This window comes from Uloborus diversus, chromosome 2 (genome assembly GCF_026930045.1).
Source record: "Uloborus diversus isolate 005 chromosome 2, Udiv.v.3.1, whole genome shotgun sequence".
Lineage (NCBI taxonomy): Eukaryota > Metazoa > Arthropoda > Arachnida > Araneae > Uloboridae > Uloborus > Uloborus diversus.
In genome coordinates this window covers 57,380,181-57,402,704 of record NC_072732.1, presented here as the reverse complement: position 1 = coordinate 57,402,704, position 22,524 = coordinate 57,380,181, and the positions used below count along the sequence as shown (strand labels likewise).

Below are 22,524 nucleotides of genomic sequence, written 5' to 3'. Positions count from 1 at the left end.
ATACGTATAGTTAAAAGTCAAGAGAAGGCAATTCGTATAAGTTCAGACCTTAGTTTTAATATGATGCTCGCAGAGTAGCTTTTAAGCAAAATGCAAATATGAAAGTGGAGTCTGCTCTTGTATTGTAGATTATAGAGACCCGGAAAGAGGGGGTGTTACCAAAGATGTAAATGTTATAAAGGTAAATGCGAAGCTGTATTTAAAAATATATTACAATGACAATCAGAGATTGCGCAGCATAAGTCATCTTCAATTTTTAAGACATAAATGTAACTTATTGTATCTACTGTATCTCTCTACTGTAAAACTCTTACAGTGCAGTGCTTTATTATTGCTACATACTGTACGTACCGTACTGTTTTAATGTCTCTCTCTCCCAATGACAATTGATTTTGTGCATCGTAACAATATTTTAGGTTGAATAATGCCACTTTTTAAAAAATACGGTCAAAATTCAGCTCTTTATATAAGAAACGGTGATATATAGTTAAAAACGGTCTAAAACAGTTTAAAAGGTGTTGGAAATGTTTAAAATTATTGGGTTAGTTAATAAAAAATCATATACACAACACTTTTCCACAACGCGAAATTTCGACTTACGCGAGGAGTCCTGGAACGCATCCCTCGCGTAAGTCGGGATTCAACTGTATCTGGAGTAAAAAAAGGTCGCTTTTTCCAATGGCGTCAAAAAGAAAGCTGTGGGACAATTCCTTCACTTTTTACTGATTTGTTTAATGAAGAAAGTAGTGCCTAAATTTCAGCTAAGCCTAAAAAATTCGAGCTAAAAACGCAAATAACTCCCGCCGTAATAAAGTTAGAGCATTGAAACAAATTGTGTAGAACACGGTAAATTCTACCCTTTCTAACGATAGGTAATATTAATATATGCAAGTAATCTCATCATCACACACCCCATATTTGAGAATTTATGTGAAAATTAGACGTAAATTGGAATAAAAAAAGAACTATTCATCAAATTTTATTCGAACTGGTCTGCAAACCTTTTCAGGACTTAAAGGAACAAACTGTGAAAATTTCAGCCCAATCCGCCGGGTAGCTCTCGAGTTTTGCGAGTTCAAACACACAGAGGCTTTTTGAGGTCTTCATTTTATACTATGTAGAGATATCATTTATATGAAAATTTTTGAAGCTTGAGAGTATACGCTATATGTCTAAAACATATTTGAGAGTATATGGCATATATGGAGTATACTCTGTGGAACACCACTGAATATGATAGCAAAAAACAAAGTTAATTTGGATTTAACATTTAGTTTTAGCAATTAAATTTAAAAGGTAAAGAAGTAATAACTGTAAAACTTATATCAAAATTAGTTTAAAAAAAATTCTTGAAATTGTGAGCATAGTACACTAATTACTTTAAGAGGGTGAGCAAAGGCAAAGGCACTAAGGCAGTAATGACCGCTTCTTCTTTGCCTGTAAGGTTGTTTATTTTAGGTAGCATAAAACTTATGAAAGGAAAATTCAAGCTATTGTAAAATAAACAACCCTAAAAGCATGGAAGCAGTCGTAGTTATCGAATCCTGGTAGATTGAGGTTCAATACTTAAGAAGTTGAGGAAAAAAAATACACAAAGATAATTGGTGGATAAAGAGCAGGGAATTACAGTACTTAATTTTTCATAGCATGAAAAAAAAAAAAACAATTGAATTTTCGTGTATTTTTGTTATTTTTCGCAATTTCCTGACATTTCTCCAATTTTCAGGTTCTGTCGCCGCCGTGTAATAGGTCCCTTGCACATAAAGTTAGTTTACTTTAGTCCCGTTTCATTGAATAGCAATCCTATGTTATTAATGAATTATAGGATATATAGCATTAGTCAGGTCTTGAAAACCGTAATCACTTATAAGGTCACTTTTGTCTGACTTTCTTCGATGATTTCAGTATCACACAGATTCAATTTTAAGACTTTTCTGTGGTACATGATCTTCTAGAGGTGAAAAGTTATTTTTTCTACAAATGTAACATAAAGTGCAGGTAATGTAGTAGAAGGTGGATATAATGAAAGTGATACTGAAGTGTTGACACAAGCAAACACTCACACAAACCATAAATGTCTTAAGACATTTTGTAAAAATCAAATACACAGTGGAGGCTCGTTATAACCACTCGTCCTCCAAACAAAAATAGGTTGCCATAAAGAGAGGTCGTTATAATGTATTGCATATTATTCATTCATTTTTTAAAATGCACTAATAATTTTCTCATAGTCATGCATCCAAGGGCACCCATATAGGGGGGCAAAAGGAGGGGGGCTCAAGCCCCCCCCCTAGAAATGAGAACTTCCTTGCTTTTAGTGCTTTTTTCTTTGAAAAAATGTATAAAAAAATTTCCAGCCATTAATGAATAAGTTATTAAAAATGTCAAATTTTAATATCTCTAATCTGTACTGAAATTGATTTTCATTGGTAAAATATTCTGTTAAACAACGGGGGAAAATTTTTGAGCCCCCCCCTTAAAATTTTGCATAAGGGCGCCCTTGCTTGCATCATTTTAAAGAAGAATTAAAAAAAAAAAAAAAAAACTAATGAAAAACTTTAAAAAAAAAGTGCTAGTTTCTTTCCCTTTTTAAAAATCTTATTCTGCAATTATTGTAGAAGCTTTCCACTTTTTCGACTTTTTCAAAAGAAAAATATAATTCGTAATGTTTACCATTTGTCTCATCACTTCTTTGATTGTATACCAACAAAATTCTTTTCAAATGAAATATTTTACCTTTAGAAACATAAAATGTTAAAGTATTACTTTTCGAATAGTTAGTTCTGAGGATAATACAAAAATTGAAACTTAGTTTTGGACCTTATATTGGAATGAACGGTTCAGTTTGGACGCTCTAATGGACGGTAAAATAATCTTGCATCTATGGAATGGGAAATGGGACTTCATGTATCAGTCGCTATAACGGAAGGGTCGCAGTAATAGAAGGATGTTCTATAGAGTGTTGACAGTATAGAGGTATTTTTTTACTTTAGAAAATATGAAACTTGGAAACATTGTACAAGAAATGGAAAAATTGTGGCAGTCCTGTATTTTGGATCATTTTGAGTAAGGCAAGTTGTACTTCAGTACTTTGCTTGAACAATCATATACACCTTGATTCTAAGTTACAAATTTAAAAAAAAAAAAAATAAAAATAAATAATTGATTTTGTTAATTTGAATTGGCTCAACTTATTTAAAAGTTATAATAAACTGATAGTTTTGAACATTAAATTTTACAGAGAATTATGTTATTTATATGCAGTAAAACCCCTCTAAAGCAGCCACTAACAGGACAAACATTTTTGTCCATAACAGAGGGGTATCTTCAGGAGAGGGATTTTGCAGTTTTATTTGTTTACTTTACAATATTCATCTTTTACACCCAACTTAAATATTTTTATAATATACACTTTAAGGTCTCCCTAACTTTTTAATTTACTAGTGTTTATATATATATATATACATATATATATATACATAGTCGCAGTGGCGTAGCTAGACCCGACTTTCGGGGGGGGGGGGGGTTACTTCTTATATATATATATATATATATATATATATATATATACATACATATATAATATATATATATATATATATATATATATATATATATATGTATGTATAATCGCTTGGAATTTTTCCCTTTTCTTCTTTTTTTTTTCTCTCTCTTCTCTCTTCTTTTTCTCTTTTTTTTTTTTGAGACTAACTTTTTGGGGGGGGGGTTTGTCCCCCAAACCCCCCCCCTTGGCTACGCCCCTGCATAGTCGCTACAGAGCAATGGTAGGATACCTTTATTCCTGTGTTACAATGTCTTAATGTTGCTCTGAGGCGACGAGATAGTAATGATCAACGCTATTTTATCAGATAACGTTACATCAAGTTGTGTTTATAAAACTTAATAGATGCACTATCGACTGCAAACTTTCAGATTTATCATCGCCACAAAAATTTCCACTCTGACAAACTCTTTTTTTGAATTCAACACAATGAAAGCAATTTGCTATTGTCTCAGTTTTAATCCCCCCCTCCAACTGTATTTTACACAGCTGATTGCATGCGAAACGTCAACAGTTTTGAGCGCTTCACTCATTCTTTGTATTGTTGGTCAAATGTGTTAAATCTAGCATATTTTTCTAGCATTAAATTCCGCCGTCCATAAGTTGACATTTTGAGGTTGTGTTTGCTAACAATAAGATAGTCTCTATATTGTTAACCAATGTGTTGAGTCTCATTGGTCTATTAAGATAACATGCCTCTTTCTATAGCAATTATTTTATCCAAAATCAAATGCCAATCTGACAAAATACTGGTTCACTGGTTGTCATCCCTCCAGGTTCATTCATTTGAATGCCAGTCAATTTGTAAATGCTTTAAATCCAGACATTTAAAGCACTGGAGTCTGGTTCTTTCTGGATGAAAAAAGGTTTCAATTTCATGGTATTTATGGTGCTCATAAAAATTGTTAAATGTCTTTAGAAAATTTTTCACCAGAGCAGCTTTTTGTCTGCTAAGATGGTTTTATCCTGCCAAACTCTATAAATCAATGTGTCAGGAGGGATTTTACTGCACATGCTTATGATATGAATTGGTTATAAGGCCAGTTTTGGGAAGTCCAGAGGGATGATCTTATATCGAGGTCCAACTGTATGTGGCATTAATTCAACCAAACTAAATGTGGAACATTTTTCAAAATATATTATCATTAAAGTATAAAAAAACTTCACTTACCTGTACAGAGCTATGACAATGTTTAAAGAAAGGGATATTACTCCAATGGATATGGAAATAGGAATAATTTCTTTTAAAAAGGTACGAAATTCAGCTGCAGAAAATGCTAAGGGTAAAAAGAAAACATATATTACATAACTAAACAGATAAAATTAGAATGAATTAAGAATGCAAAGCTAGAGGAGTTATTGCATTTCTTTAAAGGATAGCATAAAATTAGATGGTAATTTTGACAGAAAACATTTTAAAGTACACTTTAAGTATCGTATTACCCCGCATTATCCGGCATGCCGCAAAATTCGGGGGTCACGAGATTTTCTATAACACTTGCCTAGTCTTTTCCGGTATGCCGGAAAAATTGAGGTTAAGGGGGAAAACCCATAAAGTATATATGTTCAGCTTAAAAATAATATAAGTTCTACACATATCTTATTAGTATTAATAAACAGTTTAATTTTTAAAAATATTTACTAACAATGTCATTTGTTATTTTAACAAGAAAGATATTCTTTAATAAAGAATAATTTGAATTAATAAAAATTAAATTAAATCTAAGCAAACATTTAAGCAGTAAGTTACCGCCCCTAAACCAGTGTTAAAGAATTTACCATAGCTATTCAATAAATAAAAATGAAACTTACCTGTCTAAAAGGAATCGCCTAAAATAATTTATTTAAAAAAATTTTGAACATTTTGCAGTACAATCATTTTTTCTGAATTGATTACTTTACCGGCATATAATTAAATCCATTAATAATGCCCTACCATAAATAACAAGCACATATTTAAGCAATACACAATTTTTTGAAAGAAGGTTACTTTCGGGATTTATTATTTTTTCCTTACAGAGGTTTGCTTACTGATTGGAACTGAATAGGGAAGTTTACTTTTGTTTTGTTGCAAAATAAACCTCAAATTATCGGGCATGCCATAAAATTCGAAATTCCTGGCATGCTGGTCAACCTCGCTTTTTTCCGGCATGCTGGTTAATGCGGAGTAATACGGTAGTAACATATGGAACATCTGCAGTAGTAAAAATTTTTAAAATATATATCCATAATAATAGAACAAAACCAAATAATTATATACTGATCTCATTTTTAAGACTTGATATTTATTTTGACTTTAAACTTAAGATAGAATCACGCAGAAAACAGAACTCACTTTCAAAATAACTACTTATATTAAACAAAAACAACAAAAATATATACGTATATTAGAACTAAGGAACCTTTGTGTTAAAAAGAAAAATAAATATATATATAATGTTAAATAAAGACAAATCTTTCCTTGCAAAACACATGCAATCTAAAGATATGCACCCCAATAGATGAAAAACATTAATCAAACGCATTTTGTTGGTTGTCTACATCTAAAAACTTACATCTAGCGATTGCAATACAGGAACAAAAATAAAATACGATATTAGGTATTTTTTTAATGTGATGCCAGAATACAGATACTAGAAATTTCTCTCTCTCTCAAAAAAAGGGGGATAAAAAATATACATGTTTTGTTGCCACATTTCATAATTTTATGCAAAAATGCATAAAACTATGCAAAAACTATTTTAATGTGATTAAATATAAAATGAAGGAAAATCTCTCAACAGCTGCTTGCCAGTATCATGGGGAAAATTATTGGAAAATTATGAGGAAAAGTATTACGAAGAAGAACCGATAAGAGAGAATATTAGGTTTTTAATCTTTTAATAAATACCTCCGCCAATTTAAGCTACACAGCTATACCACATTGCTAAACATGTAGCCTAGAAAATTACGAAGCTGTTGATACTTAGTTTAATGCTCAGTTTTCTGTCGTTCACCAGGTGTAGCAATGAGATAGTCACATGAATCAATGTTTATTACAGTCGAACCTGTCTATCTCGAATTTTACGGGAAAGAAAAAACATTCGAGCTATAGAGGTTTTGAGAAACTTATTGAAATTTGGAATCTGATGATGAAAATTTGAATTTTATTCCAAAGATTATACATGCGAAAGATTAAAATTCTTCCGTATTAGTTTTATAAGGAATTTATTCTACTATTTTATACTAAGCACTTTATTGCAAGTTTAAGGAATCATTTTGACAGTAATGAAATTTTAAGCATACCTTTTGCAAGCAAAATAGTCTTTTATTGTTTTTCGGTGCCTGATTGTTTTAGATTCAACCATCCTCTTGAGGTTGGCAATGGCTGAAAATCCATCTTGGCCTATACATACTTAACTTTGGTGGCAATTTCATTTTTCTTATTAATAGATTGCCATCCAAAAATTCAAGAATTTTCACTTTTTCGTCATTTGAAAAAATCTTAAGCTTTCTTTTCAAGCCTATCATCTCGGGTTTTCTACGCAATCACAACTTCAAGCAAGAGATCAATCACGGAACAATACCTAAACCAGATAGTGAAACGGGTTTTAATTTGAATGACCTTTAACCACGAACTTGAAAAAGTCACCCCACATGTCAAATCTGTCAAGCCAAGCCCTCTCCTCACTGTCCCATTCTCTGCCCTCTGCTCTGCTACCAAGAAAGTGCTCGAAATGACTGTCCTTTCGTTAGTCTTCTTGGAAAAAATAATACCTGGGCGCATTTCTCTTTTTTTACACTGCCCTCTATGCCCTTGAGGACAATGCTACTGTTTCTGTGTTTAAGGAAAGTTGTTGTTTTGAAGATTGCTGGACTTCGAATTCAAAAATGTCAGCATTGCTGGAATTCGAGATACAGAGGTATTCGGGATTTTTTTTGAGATAAACATGGGAAATACATTGAATTTTAGCTGCAAATGCAGGAAAATTAAAAAATTTCGAGATACAGGTTTTCAAGATAAGCAGGTTCGAAATAGACAAGTTCGACTGTATATACTAGTGGTACCCGCACGGCTTTGCACGTAGTAGAAAATTAAAGGGTATTTTCGTTCGCCTGTATATTTACAAAAGATGTACGGTGAATTTCTTGGCGATTGACTTGCCCATGTTACGGTTCCATGTAATGATAACTTGGTAATTTACTCATCCATCTTATGATAATATTGCTCGGGAAAATGTTCTTAAAATTGGAATAGAAAAGGAATAAAATTGAATTTTCGAAAAATTGCTTTGAGGTGCACACCCCCATACTACAGACTAACTTTGTGCCAAATTTCATGAAAATCGGCCAAAGGGTCTAGGCGCCATGCGCGTCGCAGAGATCCAGACATCCTCCAGACAGAGAGACTTTCAGCTTTATTATTAGTAAAGATAAAGAAGATGAGCAATACCATGGGTAACTGATTGACATTTTTAGAGCAAAACTGTATTTTTCAACATTCAATGCGAAATATACATTATGCAACCCAATCTTTTCTCCTGGATTATTGTATTTTTTTAAGCTGAATTTAATGGTATAATTGAAGTCTTGATATATACGCAGGTCAGTCAGAAAGTTAGTTGCACTTCTTCGTAAATCTGTTCCATCTAAAACAATTTTGATGAAATTCTGTGGCAATACTTCAGACATGTACCTTTATTGTGTGATGTAGCGGCTTCTCCAAGACAAGTTCAGTTTTTCTGATTATCAGTCGCAAACATGTCTCGACAGCTGCAAGTAGTGTCCAAATTGGAAATGCGTGAAGTGATTCAATTTTGTGTGAAAGTACAGATATTGATAAGGCTGAGCGCGAGAAAAGACCAAGTTTAGGTGAGAAGTGTGGGATCACCTTCCCAAGTCAACCTAACCTTTCACCTCCTGACTTTGACGTTTTTGGCCCCATAAAACAGGAACTTTCAAAGTGATGATGCCATTCGGATGACGAAGTGAAAGCTGCAACCCAACAATGGGACATTGGACGGGATTTCTTTGCAAAAGGCACCTAAAAACTTGTAAGCCTCGACAAATGCTTAAATAACTGAGGTGGTTACGTTAAAAAGTAGATTTTGAATGGAACTTTAAGATAACAATAAATTATTGTAAAATTTCAATCCTTTTTTTGTTTTCTTGAGCAATGCAACTAACTTTCTGACTGACCCTCGTATTTTGGATGAAATATATATAAAAAGCACGGTAACTGACTGATATAATACTTTTTAAAATGTCCATCAATTACCAAGTTTTTAACAAATTTTTAAAAACCAACCAAAACACATTTCCAGAATTCAATTATACCATTAAATTCAGCTTAAAAAATAAAATAATCCAGCAGAAAAGATCGTTTGCACAACGTATATTTACTGATTTGCTCTAAAAATGTCAGTCAGTTCCCCATGGAATTCCCCATATGCAGTGGACTTTCTCTATTCTGAACACTCGGGACCAAACAAAAATGTTCAGATCATAGAGGTGTTCATTATAGAGGGAGACTAGATAATGCATATGTATTCACCGGGACCATCAAAATGTGTTCAGAATATTGGGGCGTTCACATTAGAGTGTATTCTGATAGGGGGAGTCGATTGAATATGTATAATAATGAATTGCTGTATCGTTGTAATAAGTTATTCATAGTACAAATCCATTTGTAATTATACTTTAAATTAACTTATACTGAAGAGTAAGTGAGTAATCAAGGAAGTGGAAAAAAATTTAAAAAAAAGGTGCACATAAACCCACGAAAATGAGAGACATCACTTGTATTCTTTACCACAAAAAAAACAACCATCAAGTAATATCTCTCTCTCTCTCTTTTCTTTGCAATGTAGTACATTGTGTGAAAACTTTCAAACTACATTATGACATTCGAATAACATACATACCTATTTTGCTATCTACAGACCAATCTGGTAAAATTTTCAATGAGAAATATTTCACAGTTCCATAACAAATAGCAAGGATTACAACAGTTTCTACAGCAAAGCATAGAATTCTTTTAGTCCACTTTAATGCTGTACTTCCACTTGTTTTGCTAGCTAAATAGAAAGAGAAAATTTTTTTTTTTTTTTAATCAAAATTTCTAAGTTATTTCCATAAATTCTTTGGCATGATATAACAGGAATGGTTAAAATCAATTCCAACTAATTTGTAAAAGTAAAATTCAACCCAAAACTACAAAACAACAAAAACAATAAAAATTTTAAAATAAAATGTAAGAATTTCCTACATTTTGTGCATAAAACATCATCAGAGCAATTAAAAAGATTTTCAAGGAATCAGACAGTGAGTTATTGTGAACTTTTCATGTGACTTCTTGGACAAAATTTAAGTTTCATGACTTTTTTGACCTGAACTCACCTTATTGCTCTTTGTACTTTTCCACATTGAAAAGTATGTTAAACAGTTCAAGTTTTCACGAATGAAAAAAAAAAACTTAAAACATATTTCAAATAAAATATTTTTAAAAAATACAAAGCATGCAAAAAAGATTAAATGTTTTGATACAAACCTGGAGTAGGTCGCCCAACTAAACTTAACAGAAAGTCATCATCAACCAAGGAAAGACACATTACAATGGTTAATAAGTTGAAAAAATTGAAGTTTCCAGTTAATATTATTAGAAATTGGAAAAATATCTGAAAAAAGAAGTAAGCTTTAGATTTCGAAAATCAAAACATATTAATAAAATATTTCAGCAACAATAAAAGACATTCAAAATATTTAAGTAAATTACTTTTGTATTTTTATAAGCGTAAAAGAAAAAAATCTTACTACTAGTATATGTGCGAAAGTTTGTCTGTATGGATGTTTGTTACTCTTTCACGCAAAATCTTACTACTATTATATATGCGAAAGTTTGTCTGTATGGATGTTTGTTACTCTTTCACGCAAAAACTATCGAATGGATTTTGATGAAACTTTACAATAATATAGCTTATGCATCAGAATAACACTTAGAGTATGTTTCGTCCCGTTATGGGGGGCAAACCCCCATTTGTGTATTATTGCCCCCCATAGGGGGCAATAATACACAAATTTCATACAAATTCTCTAATATGAGAGTGAAAAAATACTTGCACATACTAACATTATATGTCCACCGAAAGCTCTGATTTTTCTGCTGAAGATGGCACCTGTTCCAAATTTCTAAGTAGAATAAAAAACTAATTGTGAGCTTTTTAGCTCCATGTTCGAAGGCTTTCCTCAACTCAATATAGTATTTAGTGTATCATCTCAACTCCGTGTCGATAGCGAAAATTGTATTGTCGACTATTTTTGCTTTTCGTCTGACTGTTCAAAGCTTTTCTCAAGTTAAATCTTAAAGTAACATCTTTGCACAAGATTAGAAAATGATACATGGATTTGGCTGATTATTTTCCAGTTTAACGCACCTTTGAGGCAATTAATGTTTTTTTTTAACTTTATTTGTGTTGACTGGGTGCTTGATCGACCAACAGGAATTTCGCCAAACTTTTTTCGCGGAATCATTTCAATAGCTAAAGCATTAGACAATTTTTTGAATTGTCACTGTTTTTGAAGCTAAAAACTATGCGAATACTGTTTCTCGGTTTTCCCCATGTAACCAAAACATTGTCATTTCATTAATATTTCTTTCTTTATATTATTTGTTAACATGTAAAATGATCCGCCAACTAAATTAGCAAACTCATAATCAGCACACATTTGCGCACCATTTCAAATAATTGCCAAATTTTACTACTTATTTTGGAAACATTTCAGGTAGCATCATTTTATAGTCACCAGAAGTATTTCAGTATTTGGCGACATTATCTCTTCGGTGAAAATTAGTAACACACAGTTTTACAAAGTAGGGAGGGGGAAAATTATCCAAGGTATCCCAAAACGATTACCGCAAATTTGTTAACATTTTGAATCACAGTAAGGGATTACAGGCGGCTACATTTTTTTTTAAAGTTTGTACTTCAATAGCAATATAGAGAATTTTAGAATATGTTCAAAAAAAAAAAAATCTTTTGAAACAAGTGAAGTTTAATTTCATATTTTGGAAATTCTTCAAATTTGTATGTTCTTAAATGTCGTTTTTTCATTTCTAAAAGAGTACAATTTTGTTCTTCATACTTATTGCCATTTTACTTTTATGAGTAAGGAAGAAGCTCGATTCATAATCATGTCAAACCGGTGTGCTTTGATTTTATCAGTTACAGAAGAAAACGAATAAAAGTAGCTATTGTTTTTCATAATTATTACTGACCCAGGCAACGCCGGATATTTTTGCTATGTGCAATAATCTGGTAACTAAATAAAGAAAGTTATTAAACAGTCTGCCCCACCTACCCCCAGTTACCGTGGAAAGAAGATTTATTTTTCGCCAGGAACTGCCAAATGCATGCAAAATATTTTCTTCATAGCATCTTCTGTTCGGAATTAAAAATCATTCTTATGAATATAGATTTTAAGCAAACATTTTACGCAGTTTTATAAAGTTGGCAAGTCTCTGGCAAATGTCTAGTTGGTGTATATATTTATTTGTGGTCCTTTGGCGACAAATAATGGATTTACTATTTTACATTTTACACTGCTTTTAATTGCAAAAATAGAAAATGAAATTAAACAAAATGATATTTTAAAAACTTATTCGATAGGCAGAGTTATGATAACGCGGTCGGGACGAGTGTTCAAAAATCTTGGCGCTACAGACATCACAAAAGTTACATTAAAATGTAAAAATTTCGCTAAATTAATTTTCGTTAAAAAATCATTAAATACTATGTGTCAGGTATTGAAGTTAAAATTAATCCGCCAAATTAGTGAAACAACACGCTCAAATGACATTAAAACTACTAATCAAATGTAAATTAATTCGCCAAATATTTTTTTATCATCTCCAGTCTCATTAGGCGACTACTTTAGCGCATTGCCGAAATATTGTAAACTTTTATGAAACTTTTAAATTTCCTTTTTTCATTTGTGCGTGTGTTTCTGAGGATAAATGATGCTAATTAGGCTGTTATGGACTTAATATCCCTACTTGAATGACAATAATGGAGAATATTGTTCTGTCTTTTTCTTCCCTTTTTTAAATTTTTTTATTTGTTTTTTACGCTATCGGACCTGTACTGATGAAGATTTTTGGAATTAATCATGACGGAGATCTTCAGAGGGAGATGTTATTTGAAAACACTGATATCATCATTCTAATAGAGATTTTAGGAAATGTTTCTCTTTACGAAACGAGAACTTTTTAGTATTTTAATCAGGACAGTTTACGTTATTTAAAAACAGTTGATTTAATTCTGATGGGGATTTTAAAGGTTTGATGTTCTCACTCTAAAGGGAAATTATTTAAATCCGGATTTGTAGTGACTGTTAACCCTTTTTCGAGACGATTTCTCCGGTGAGAAGCTATATAGTAATTTAAATAGCCAGTGTAGCGTTGAACATCATTTGATGGGGATTGGAATTTTTGAGAATTACCCAAACTAACTTCTTTAACAACTCCTGAACTTTTTCCTAATTTATATTGCGTGATTTTTTTGGGTGTCTTCCCAGTTTTGCCGAAATTTCATTTGTCCCTCCCCCCCCACCCCAGATTTTCAGTTTTAATCGTACCCTTTGATATATTAAAGGGGGGAGGCAGTTTGAAATGTCGGCGAAACTGGGGACAAACCATTTTTTGGTAACTTTTTGACCTCTGCCTGTGTTGATTATGAACTTGAATCGATTGAAAAAAAAACAAACTACATCGACATGAGCGAAGCCGCGGGTAAAAGCTAGTTTTAATTAATCTAAGAAGCAGAATTCTACTTTACTACAACGTGGTCCTTGATTTGGTATTTTCGTTTCTTTATTTTTTTACATCACTCGTTAAGTTTGTTTACGTTTTGCAGCTCCATATTGAACAGTTATTGTACATTGCAAAAAACATCAGTGTTGGAAATCTTTGTAGTCGATTTATTTACAATTAGACATTGCCATGCAGCAATAAGTACTGAGCTCAAACACTGTGGCACATACATTAGAGAAATTCACAGATAGATTATTAGACAATTTCTGGTTTCAAGGATTCAGTCCACACAAACTTTTAAATTAAATATAGTTTGTGTATACCTTAACAAACAATATTTTATGTAACTAAAATTGCCAAATGAACATTCACAGACAGGTTACTGAAGCTTTGTTCTATTTATAATCAAAATGTTTCCTTTTAAAACTTTTCACACACCATCTTTTGCTACAATATAACACTAAGGCTGAGCATTTTAAGCAGTCAAAATAATTATCCCATGCACATGCTTAACTATGTTTTGTTGTTTGCTATGTGGTTACGGTTTGAGGGCTCAAAAACATGCGAATTTATAAAACAATTTCCACTGTTACAAGGTGTAACTGCAGCCCACTTTGTCTAGTGGTCAGTGGAGTCTGACTGCAATAGGGAGTCCCTGGGTTTGAATTACGACTCGGGCATGGATGGATGTATTTTCTCTTTCCTGTCCTTTTCCTTTCTTTTTTACTGTGCTGTGAATGGTGGGTCCTTATCTCCTTATGGCTGGTGTGTGTACTGTTACTGTGGAAGTCGAACTTTACACTAAATTACGGTACAGTTGGAAAAGTGAACCAGCGCACCACAAATTGCAAGCCTAGCTGTCACACGTCAACAAGATGTAATCTTCAGAGAGCTACTCTGAGCTAGATTTATATTTTAAAACTTTTCAATTTTTATTCCATATCATACCTCGCTTGCAAAAGGACACAGAGTTTCCTAGCTCGGTAATAATCACGAGGTTTTTTTTTTTTTTTACTCCTTGCTAGTATACATATCATTGTTTCATAAAGAAAAAAATGGAACCAAGAAAACTTACTTACCTGAGCATAAAAGCTGAATAATCTTAAAGAACGAATTGGGGAAAAAAATAGGAATGGTAGAGGAATTTCAGTAACATAAGTTGCAACTACTCCAAACTTCAAAAGCCAGGTTGGTAGATGGTGAGCATACCAAGCAAGAGGTGTAGGAATGCACTGACTTTCAAAATGATAGTTCAGAGCTATAAAAAGTTTAAAACAATATGCTTAAAATACTAAGAATAATTTACAGCAAGTTTGACATTATGCATGAAATAAATTCAGATACAAGCAAAATTTTGCTTCAACACTGAGAAAAGGTCTACAAGCATTTAATAGAATCAAATACAGTTGTAATAATAAGTTCTATCTATAACAAAACAAGTCTACTTTCCTGTATACCAAAATCTATTTCCTAGCATCAGATCAATATTCGCTCAACTAGCTAGGGTTGTATATCATTTCAAATATACCTTTTTATGATTTAAAACCAAAAGTATGATTTGCTCATTCAAAAAACTACTTCAACTTATTTTATGAAATTGTTAGGCATTTGGGTAAGATCACCACTAACAAACAGACAAGGGTCCAATAACAGACAGTCACTAGTCTGGATTTGAATAATAAGTCCTTTAGGTTGTTGTGGCCTATCAATATGGTGCAAACAACCAGTGTTATCAGAGTGGATTTTATGAACCAGTTGGTATTTACAAAGCAGTGGTGGAAGGTTATGAACAGCTACATCGAGGTCAGCTGGTGTTTCATGTTCATTTGAATTTAATAAGACTTTAGTTCTAAAAATAAAGAACTTTTCCATGTTTTGAAGAGAAAAAGGGAATTTTGTCTGATGCTCATCCTTTTCTCATCCTGTCTAATGCTGGATATCATCAGATTTTTTGGTGGCTGTTACTGGGGGTTGGATCGTTTTTTGAAATTGAGCAAATAAAAATAGAATCAATTGTATCAGAGGATCCAGAAGTAGCCAAACGTTGGATGAAATGTTTTTGCACGAGAGAAAAACCATTTAAACAGTCTAAATTCACTCAAAGGCTGAGAAAATTGAGTTAACCAGAGAGCAATGTCTTAAGTATTCTGCAATTTTGTCTAATGCCTGGGCATATGATTCTACATTAGACATACAATTCTACATTAAAAAACAGCATTACACAAACACATTCCTCCCAACATCAAATTTTAAGTCGGAATAGGTGAATAATAAAAATATTAAACAAGAGCACTTTTTGTAAAATACCAAAGAAATTAATATTTTAGACTTTTTGTATTGAAAAAAATCTTTAATGTTTTCAAAATAAAAAAGAAAAAAAGTACTTTTAAAAAGTACTTTTCATCAAAATAAAATCATTTGCAGCTCTCTGAGTAAACATAAAGATGGATATGTAATAGCAGTTATTTCTAATTTTAGTTTATGATGCTTATCCTTATATTAAGTTTTTATTTCATAAATTCTGATAGTGTTATTAAAAAGATGAGAACGTATTTACTTGAGCCTGCTAGCTTTAGAGTTATGTTCATAATTTTTGATACATTAAATACCATAATTTATGCAAATATTGCTACTTCAAAGAGAGAAATAGATTATGTAGCAGAAGGAATCATGTATTCAAAACTACTAGTGTTCGCCCTAGTGATTACTAGTGACCATATTCATAAATGAATATTTGAGAAAACTTGTACAAGTTTAACCATTTCCAAAATTTTTATTTATGCTCTTGCTCGTGTTTAATGCATATCTCGAAGCATACAATTTTTATATGTACACACAATATCAAGCAGTAATAATTTATTCCAATTTTGCTTTTTTTCTAATAATCTCAAAATAAATGGATGAAAGGGAATATTTCGGTAATAAGGTCGTTTCCAAAATTCAGACCCCAAAGTGGTTTTTTGAGGGGGAAAGTAGGAAATAAGGAATTAAAAATTAAAAAAAAAAATTGCTTAAAAAAGTTTAAAAAAAAAAAATAGGAAGAGGTAGGACTACACACACACATCAAGAGGACTGACAATCATTAGTATGAAAAATAAACTGGTGGAAACAAAGATATTAATTACAAAAATATGAAAAAATCTAAACAAAGAAACACCTTTCACCAATACAGTAATAAAATTTCTAAGTGTGAAAGAATAAAATGCAATATAGCGATCGCAAAATAATGATAATAATAATAATAAAACTCCTATTTTGGTGCAATAAAACCATTTTTGTTAAAGATTTGTTTTGTCAAAAATGAAAACATTCCTTCCAGAGCATCCATTTATCAGTTGGCAAAACAAATATTAAATTAGTTTTAGTTAAAAATAATCAGTAGCTGACATGCATAAACAGGGACAGATGTTAGAATTCGACAAAAAGAGGAAAACGACTGAAAATGCAGAAATAAAATAAATGTGTTCTTAAATATGGGACATAAAATTTATAATAAAATAATTAAACTAAATAAATAACGAAATAAGTCAACTAAAGGGTTTGTACAATGTTATGTATTTTTAGCATTCAACATACATTTTTGTTTCAGGCACGTCATTTATGGGGGTCAATTTCTCCCCTCCCTGGCTTTAGAAAATTAATGCTTAGCTATACAAGTTTGTGCGGTTTTTGTTGTTTGCAGATAAAATTTGCATTCAGTATACATCCTTCGCTATCCATCTCCGGGGGGGGGGGGGGGGGGGATCAAAGTGATGGAGCCAGTTCTTATTTTAATCCAGCAATAAAAATGAATATTGTTTTAATGGTTTGATGATTTTTACCTCCTTCTTGTTCCAAAATTTTTGTCACGAAAATAAAAGGAAACATCCATGCATCATAAACATAACATTTTTATCAAAGATAAAGATCAGTTACTAATGTTTCTCTATGCATAAAAGGGAAGGCATGTAGTTTCTCTCAATCCTCACCATACAACAAAAATAATCATTCGGAAATTGTTCATGAAATTGAGAGTGGGGGGGGGGGAGCACCTGGCATCAAATGCCTGCATATATCTTTTTCTCCCCCCTCCCTTCGATCAGGCGCACTAAGTACAATAACTTACAGTAGATATGCCGCATCGGTATAATTGCCGCACCTTGAAAAGAGTAAGAGCCTGTCGAAAAAATTTTAAATGTTCAGAAATGTCGCTTTGCCATAAACACAGCACATAAAAATGATGAGCAACTCCTCGATATTGATGATATATCAGAGTAGAAAATACCCATTAAAAAGGAAAAAAATACATATTAGTTTGTAGCTCTATCCCCCGACTTTTAAAAATGTGAAGAAATAAAAACAAAATATTGCATTTAAATTGATTTCCGATTATTCTCCAAAAATCGGGAACGTTTTGCGCTTTTTTTTTTTGCAAATACACTCATTGCAAGAAAAGAAAATGAAATTTTATAATCATGTTTACGATTTAGAATGAACAATAATTATATTTATGTACGAGAAAAGTTTCCACAGTTATTTTTTAAGTGGTCCGTTTTTGCGAATTTCTGTTATCTGTCACTTTTATGTTGTACTAACATCAACACAATATGTACATTGTACAAGTTTTTCATTTTTTGCTTCCTTATGTTCCTTTTATGGTTTTTCATTGCCTTTCTGTTTAAATAGAGCTCCATTTTACTTGTAATCATACAAAAAATTGGCGAATAGGAAATTCAGTTTTTCCCGCATTTTTTGAACAGTCTGCTGTTTACTTTAATTAAAACTTCTAACTGATGGGTAAATAACATATAATTGCATAAGAATGACCAGTATCTATTTTTTATAGTTTCGTTAAAACAGTAGGACTGAAGTCGGGGCAATAAAAAGAAAAGTCGATCATAAACACCGCAACAGCAAAAAAGTCACTTGCGAAAATTTAACTTTTAAACACACAAAAGCCGCGGCATTCCTTCCAGAAATTCTGTAGTCATTCAATGAAAAGCTAAGGATCCGCTTGGTCCTTTTACTTTTCAAAATCAAAACATACAGAAAATTATCGGTGCGGCATTGTAAAAATAAGAATCAGTGCACAATTAGAAGTGCTATACTAAAGAAAGAAAAAGTAAGAAAAAAAAGGAAAAAGTAGGAAAATAAGGAGAGAGCTCAAAAAAGTAGGAAAAATAGGAACTCTTCGGGGTCTGGAAATTTTAAAAGCATTTTTTTCTGAAAGAGCATGCTAAAAAACATAGGTGTTAACCATTTTTTAAGTAATTGGAAAAAATTTAATATACTTTTAACAATTATTTTAATTGATGCGCGAATTGAAATTTATTTCTTACGCTTCTGCACATCGCACCAAAAGCGATGAAATGCCATTCACTGATGCCATTAGCGCACAGCACAAATCATAACCTGGAAACGCGGTTGACAGCAAAGCGTAAACATTTAGTGTGGCAATGGAGTAGCGCACCAAAGTACATCCCTTGTAACATCATAAAGACCACGCTTTATTTCAAAAATCAGACACTTTAAAAAATTAATAAAAAATAACTGTCGGGAAAGTAAAAGTTTTTTCTGGCGCCACGCTTTTTTTTTTTTTTTTGCTTATTCTGTCAATTTCAGTGATTAAAAGTAGTACTTTTGACTGAAGGAAAGAACTCTATTGAGAAATAGGTGTGGTTGTCAAATTCTTGGCTTGAATAATTTTATTTTGGATGCCATGTTGCTGTGTGTTAACCCTATGCAAATAGATATTTCCCTACTCTTAGTTTACGTATGCAAATGAGAAACAGTCATTGCACTGGCATTGCTGCCAAAAATATGATGCCAATGGATAAAAATCGCCAATTATCCAATTTTCTAAATCTTTCCGTATGAAGTGAAGCATCACAAAATTCAGTTTATGTGTAAAACTTCTTTGTGAACAATATTACTCATAAAACGTCTACTATTTGAGTTCTTTCAGTTAAAACAGAAAACGAAAGAAAGTAGAGATTGTTTCTTACATTTATTACTGACCCTGGCAACGCTGGGTATTTTTGCTAGTTAGAAATATAAATTTCCAAGTATCAAATGAATGAACTCTATGCGTGGCAACATATAACTATCCGTTCGAAAACATTGGACGTCGCAATAATAGTACAATTTTTTTAAAAAGGTTGTCTTTGTGATTTGCTTATGGTTAAGGACTGTGCATAACTGATGTTACACTTTTCAGCTTTTTTCACTTCTCACTTCACCATACCCCCTCTTCTCCTTGTCACATGTCATGCTGTTTTTACAAACATTCCTATTAAAAAAAAGCTTGTCGTCACATTCTCTCCCACTGTATGTCCCAATTGTCATTTCTTTCCTCTCCCTTGTCACAAACTGTTACTGTTTCGTGAACCCCACATTAAAGCGAGACTTCATTTGTGGACAGCCCGTTTAGTGGTAACCGTATATAACCCAAATAACATATATTTCCCTGCTCTTTGTTTACGTATTCAAAGAAAAAACATTTCTCTTGCTGCAATTGCTGCCAAAAATTTGACTCCAATAAATAACGAGTGCCAATTTCTCAATTGTTGAAATCTTCCCGAATAAAATGAATAAATCAGATTATACGTAAAACTTCTGCATGAGCAATATTTCTTTTAAAAAGTTCAATTTTATTCAGTAAGTTACCTTGATCTCTGCCATAAGAAATATATAATTTCAAACAATCAAATGAACGAATCCTACTTGCTACATTAAAAATTGTCCATTCAAAAGCACTGTATGTCGCAATAGCTGCAATTTTCTTTTTAAAAAAATCGTTTTTTTTGATTTGTTTACGGTTTAGGGGATAACTGACTAATGTACTTTTCAAAATTTTTGATCCTTCTCTCCTTTGTCGAAGTTTCACACTTCACCATACCCCTTCTTCCCTTTTCCACACATCATACTGTTTTTAATGAATGAACGTTCTAATCAAAAAAAGGCTTAATGTCACATTTTCCCCATTGTATGTCCCTCTTGTCATTATTTCCTTCCCCTTGTCACAAACCGTTAATTTAATGAACCACTTCATTTGTAGTCAGTCCTTGCAAATAGACATTTCTCTGCTCTTTTTTTATGAACGCAAAAGAAAACTATTTCTCGCGCTGGTATTGGTGCCAAAAATTTGACACCAATGGATAAAGTTTGCCAATTTCACAGAAGTCTTCCTAGATGAAATGATACCGCGAAACTCCTTTTTTACGTAAAACTTCTGCACAAACAAATTCCTAGTAAAAGTAGGCATGACTTCAGCCGTTAGAAATATAAAATTTCTAACAGTCAAATAAACGAACTGTACTCACAGCAACATATAAATGTTCATGCAAAAGCACTGGACGTCGTAATAATAAGCCAATTTTATCAAACGTTTCAGCTTGAGATTTGTTGCTGGTGATAGCAAATGCAAGTATTATTGTGAGAAGAAGGTAATGTTATCGAAACTGAAAGTCCTCCCACACTCCGTAAAATGATTTATTTAAATATTAAAATCGCAATAACATAATCAAAATGAAAATATTTTAAATTCCCGTAGTTACCCAAAAACCCTCAATAATAAAAACAAATGCAAGAATTTCATTTATTTGGTGCTCAAGCGAGAAATGGCAATGCATAATATTATCCAGCAATTTCTTCACGCTAACTATGTCGCATGAAAAAGCAAATAAAAATGAATTTTTGCTATTTTATAATTGCTTTTAGCTCATCTTCGAATTTTCGTTTCTGGGTCGTAAATCGAAGGGGGGGGGGGGGGTCAACGTCTTTTGAAGTATTTTTCAGGATCCTTTCCAACCATACCAAACTCGAAGCACTAAAATGCATTTTTCATGTAGAAAAAGCAGTTTTTAAAATGAATTAAAACTTAATGTTTCACGCTTCCAACAATGAGTTTCAACAATGGAAAAGAGATAAATATAAAATTATAGAGTTTTGCTAACTAAAAAACACTTATAACTTTTTCTAGTGGATTTAGGTTATTGGACCTCGGGCGCCCTGACAATTTCTTCGGTAGGAGTATTTTTTAAAGACCTTTCCAACCATATCAAATTCGAAAAAATTGGACCATTGTTCGCGTAGAAAGAGCCATTTAGGACGAAAATGCATTTTTAATCAATATCTCCGTTAATTAGCGGTTGATTTGAAAATGTTTTATTGATGACACTAAAAATCGGCAATAGCTACTGAACAAAAAAAAGAATGAAGGAAATTGGTTCACAAACAGAGGAGAAATCGGTACTGAAAGAAAGCGGCTTGCCTATTAATATATAAAGATTAGTACTCATTATAATTTTCTTTTAACTAGATAACAAAGCAAAGCAAATTCAAATACCTGTTAATCCCCACCATGTAGGGCACATGTTTGTGAGTTTCACAACACCAGAAGAAAACATGAATCTAAACAGCAACCATTTCACAAGCCACATTGAGATTATATCATGAGGACGATGCGGTAAGGATGACAAAAACCCACTTTTGATGGAGTTTTGTAAAAATCCAAGAGGAGCAAGTATTATGGCTACAAATCCACATTCTAATAATAAAACATCCCTGAAAACGATAATGGTATTATGAGTGCCAAATTATTTAGAAAATGGACTGAATTGATGTGCTTATTTATACTGATGAAACAGTCAGCTTATTGGAAGTAGTCAGGTCGAACCTATATATATTGAAGTAGCAAATTGCCAGAACATTTTTTAAACATAGAAGAAGTTTTAATTTTGACATAATTACTCATAAAACATTAAAAACAAGGCAAATTTTTTGGTACAAAACTTCATTCAAATGCTAATCACATTATATGTAAGTTACTAATTAAAGTACGAATTATAAAAAAATTTTGAGAAGTACTGGAATTTTTTTCATACACAATAATTGCAAAAGTGGTTATTCTTAAAAAAAGAAGAAAAAAAAGAGGCAAAAGGTCTAAAGTGAAATAAAATCTACAATCTTAGGAAAATTATTTTGATGTATAGAGAATTTCTTTAATGTAGGGTTTTGCCAAACTGGGCCCAACTTGAAAAGTTAAAAGGTTTTCTTTGGGTTGGCAAACTTGAAAAAACCCACCATCCAGGTAAAGCGACCTTTTTTTTTTTTTTACAATTAAATGCACATTAACTTCAAAGATAAAAATAATATTAGTTACAATATTTATCATAACCAAGACTTGAAATTACCA

The 22,524-nt window shown here is 32.1% G+C and overlaps 1 protein-coding gene across 1 annotated transcript in view; it reads right to left on the bottom strand.

Annotated features, from left to right (window-relative positions):
• The window catches only part of LOC129216329 (lipase maturation factor 2-like), a 43,837-nt gene that overhangs the window by 20,747 nt on the left and 566 nt on the right, over positions 1–22,524 (bottom strand). The window contains exons 2-6 of the mRNA XM_054850539.1: positions 21,676–21,893; positions 14,429–14,607; positions 10,092–10,218; positions 9,466–9,618; positions 4,734–4,839 (exon numbers count right to left, since the gene is read on the bottom strand). Coding sequence (XP_054706514.1) covers positions 4,734–4,839; positions 9,466–9,618; positions 10,092–10,218; positions 14,429–14,607; positions 21,676–21,893 — 783 coding nt within the window. The remainder of the gene's footprint in view (positions 1–4,733; positions 4,840–9,465; positions 9,619–10,091; positions 10,219–14,428; positions 14,608–21,675; positions 21,894–22,524) is intronic.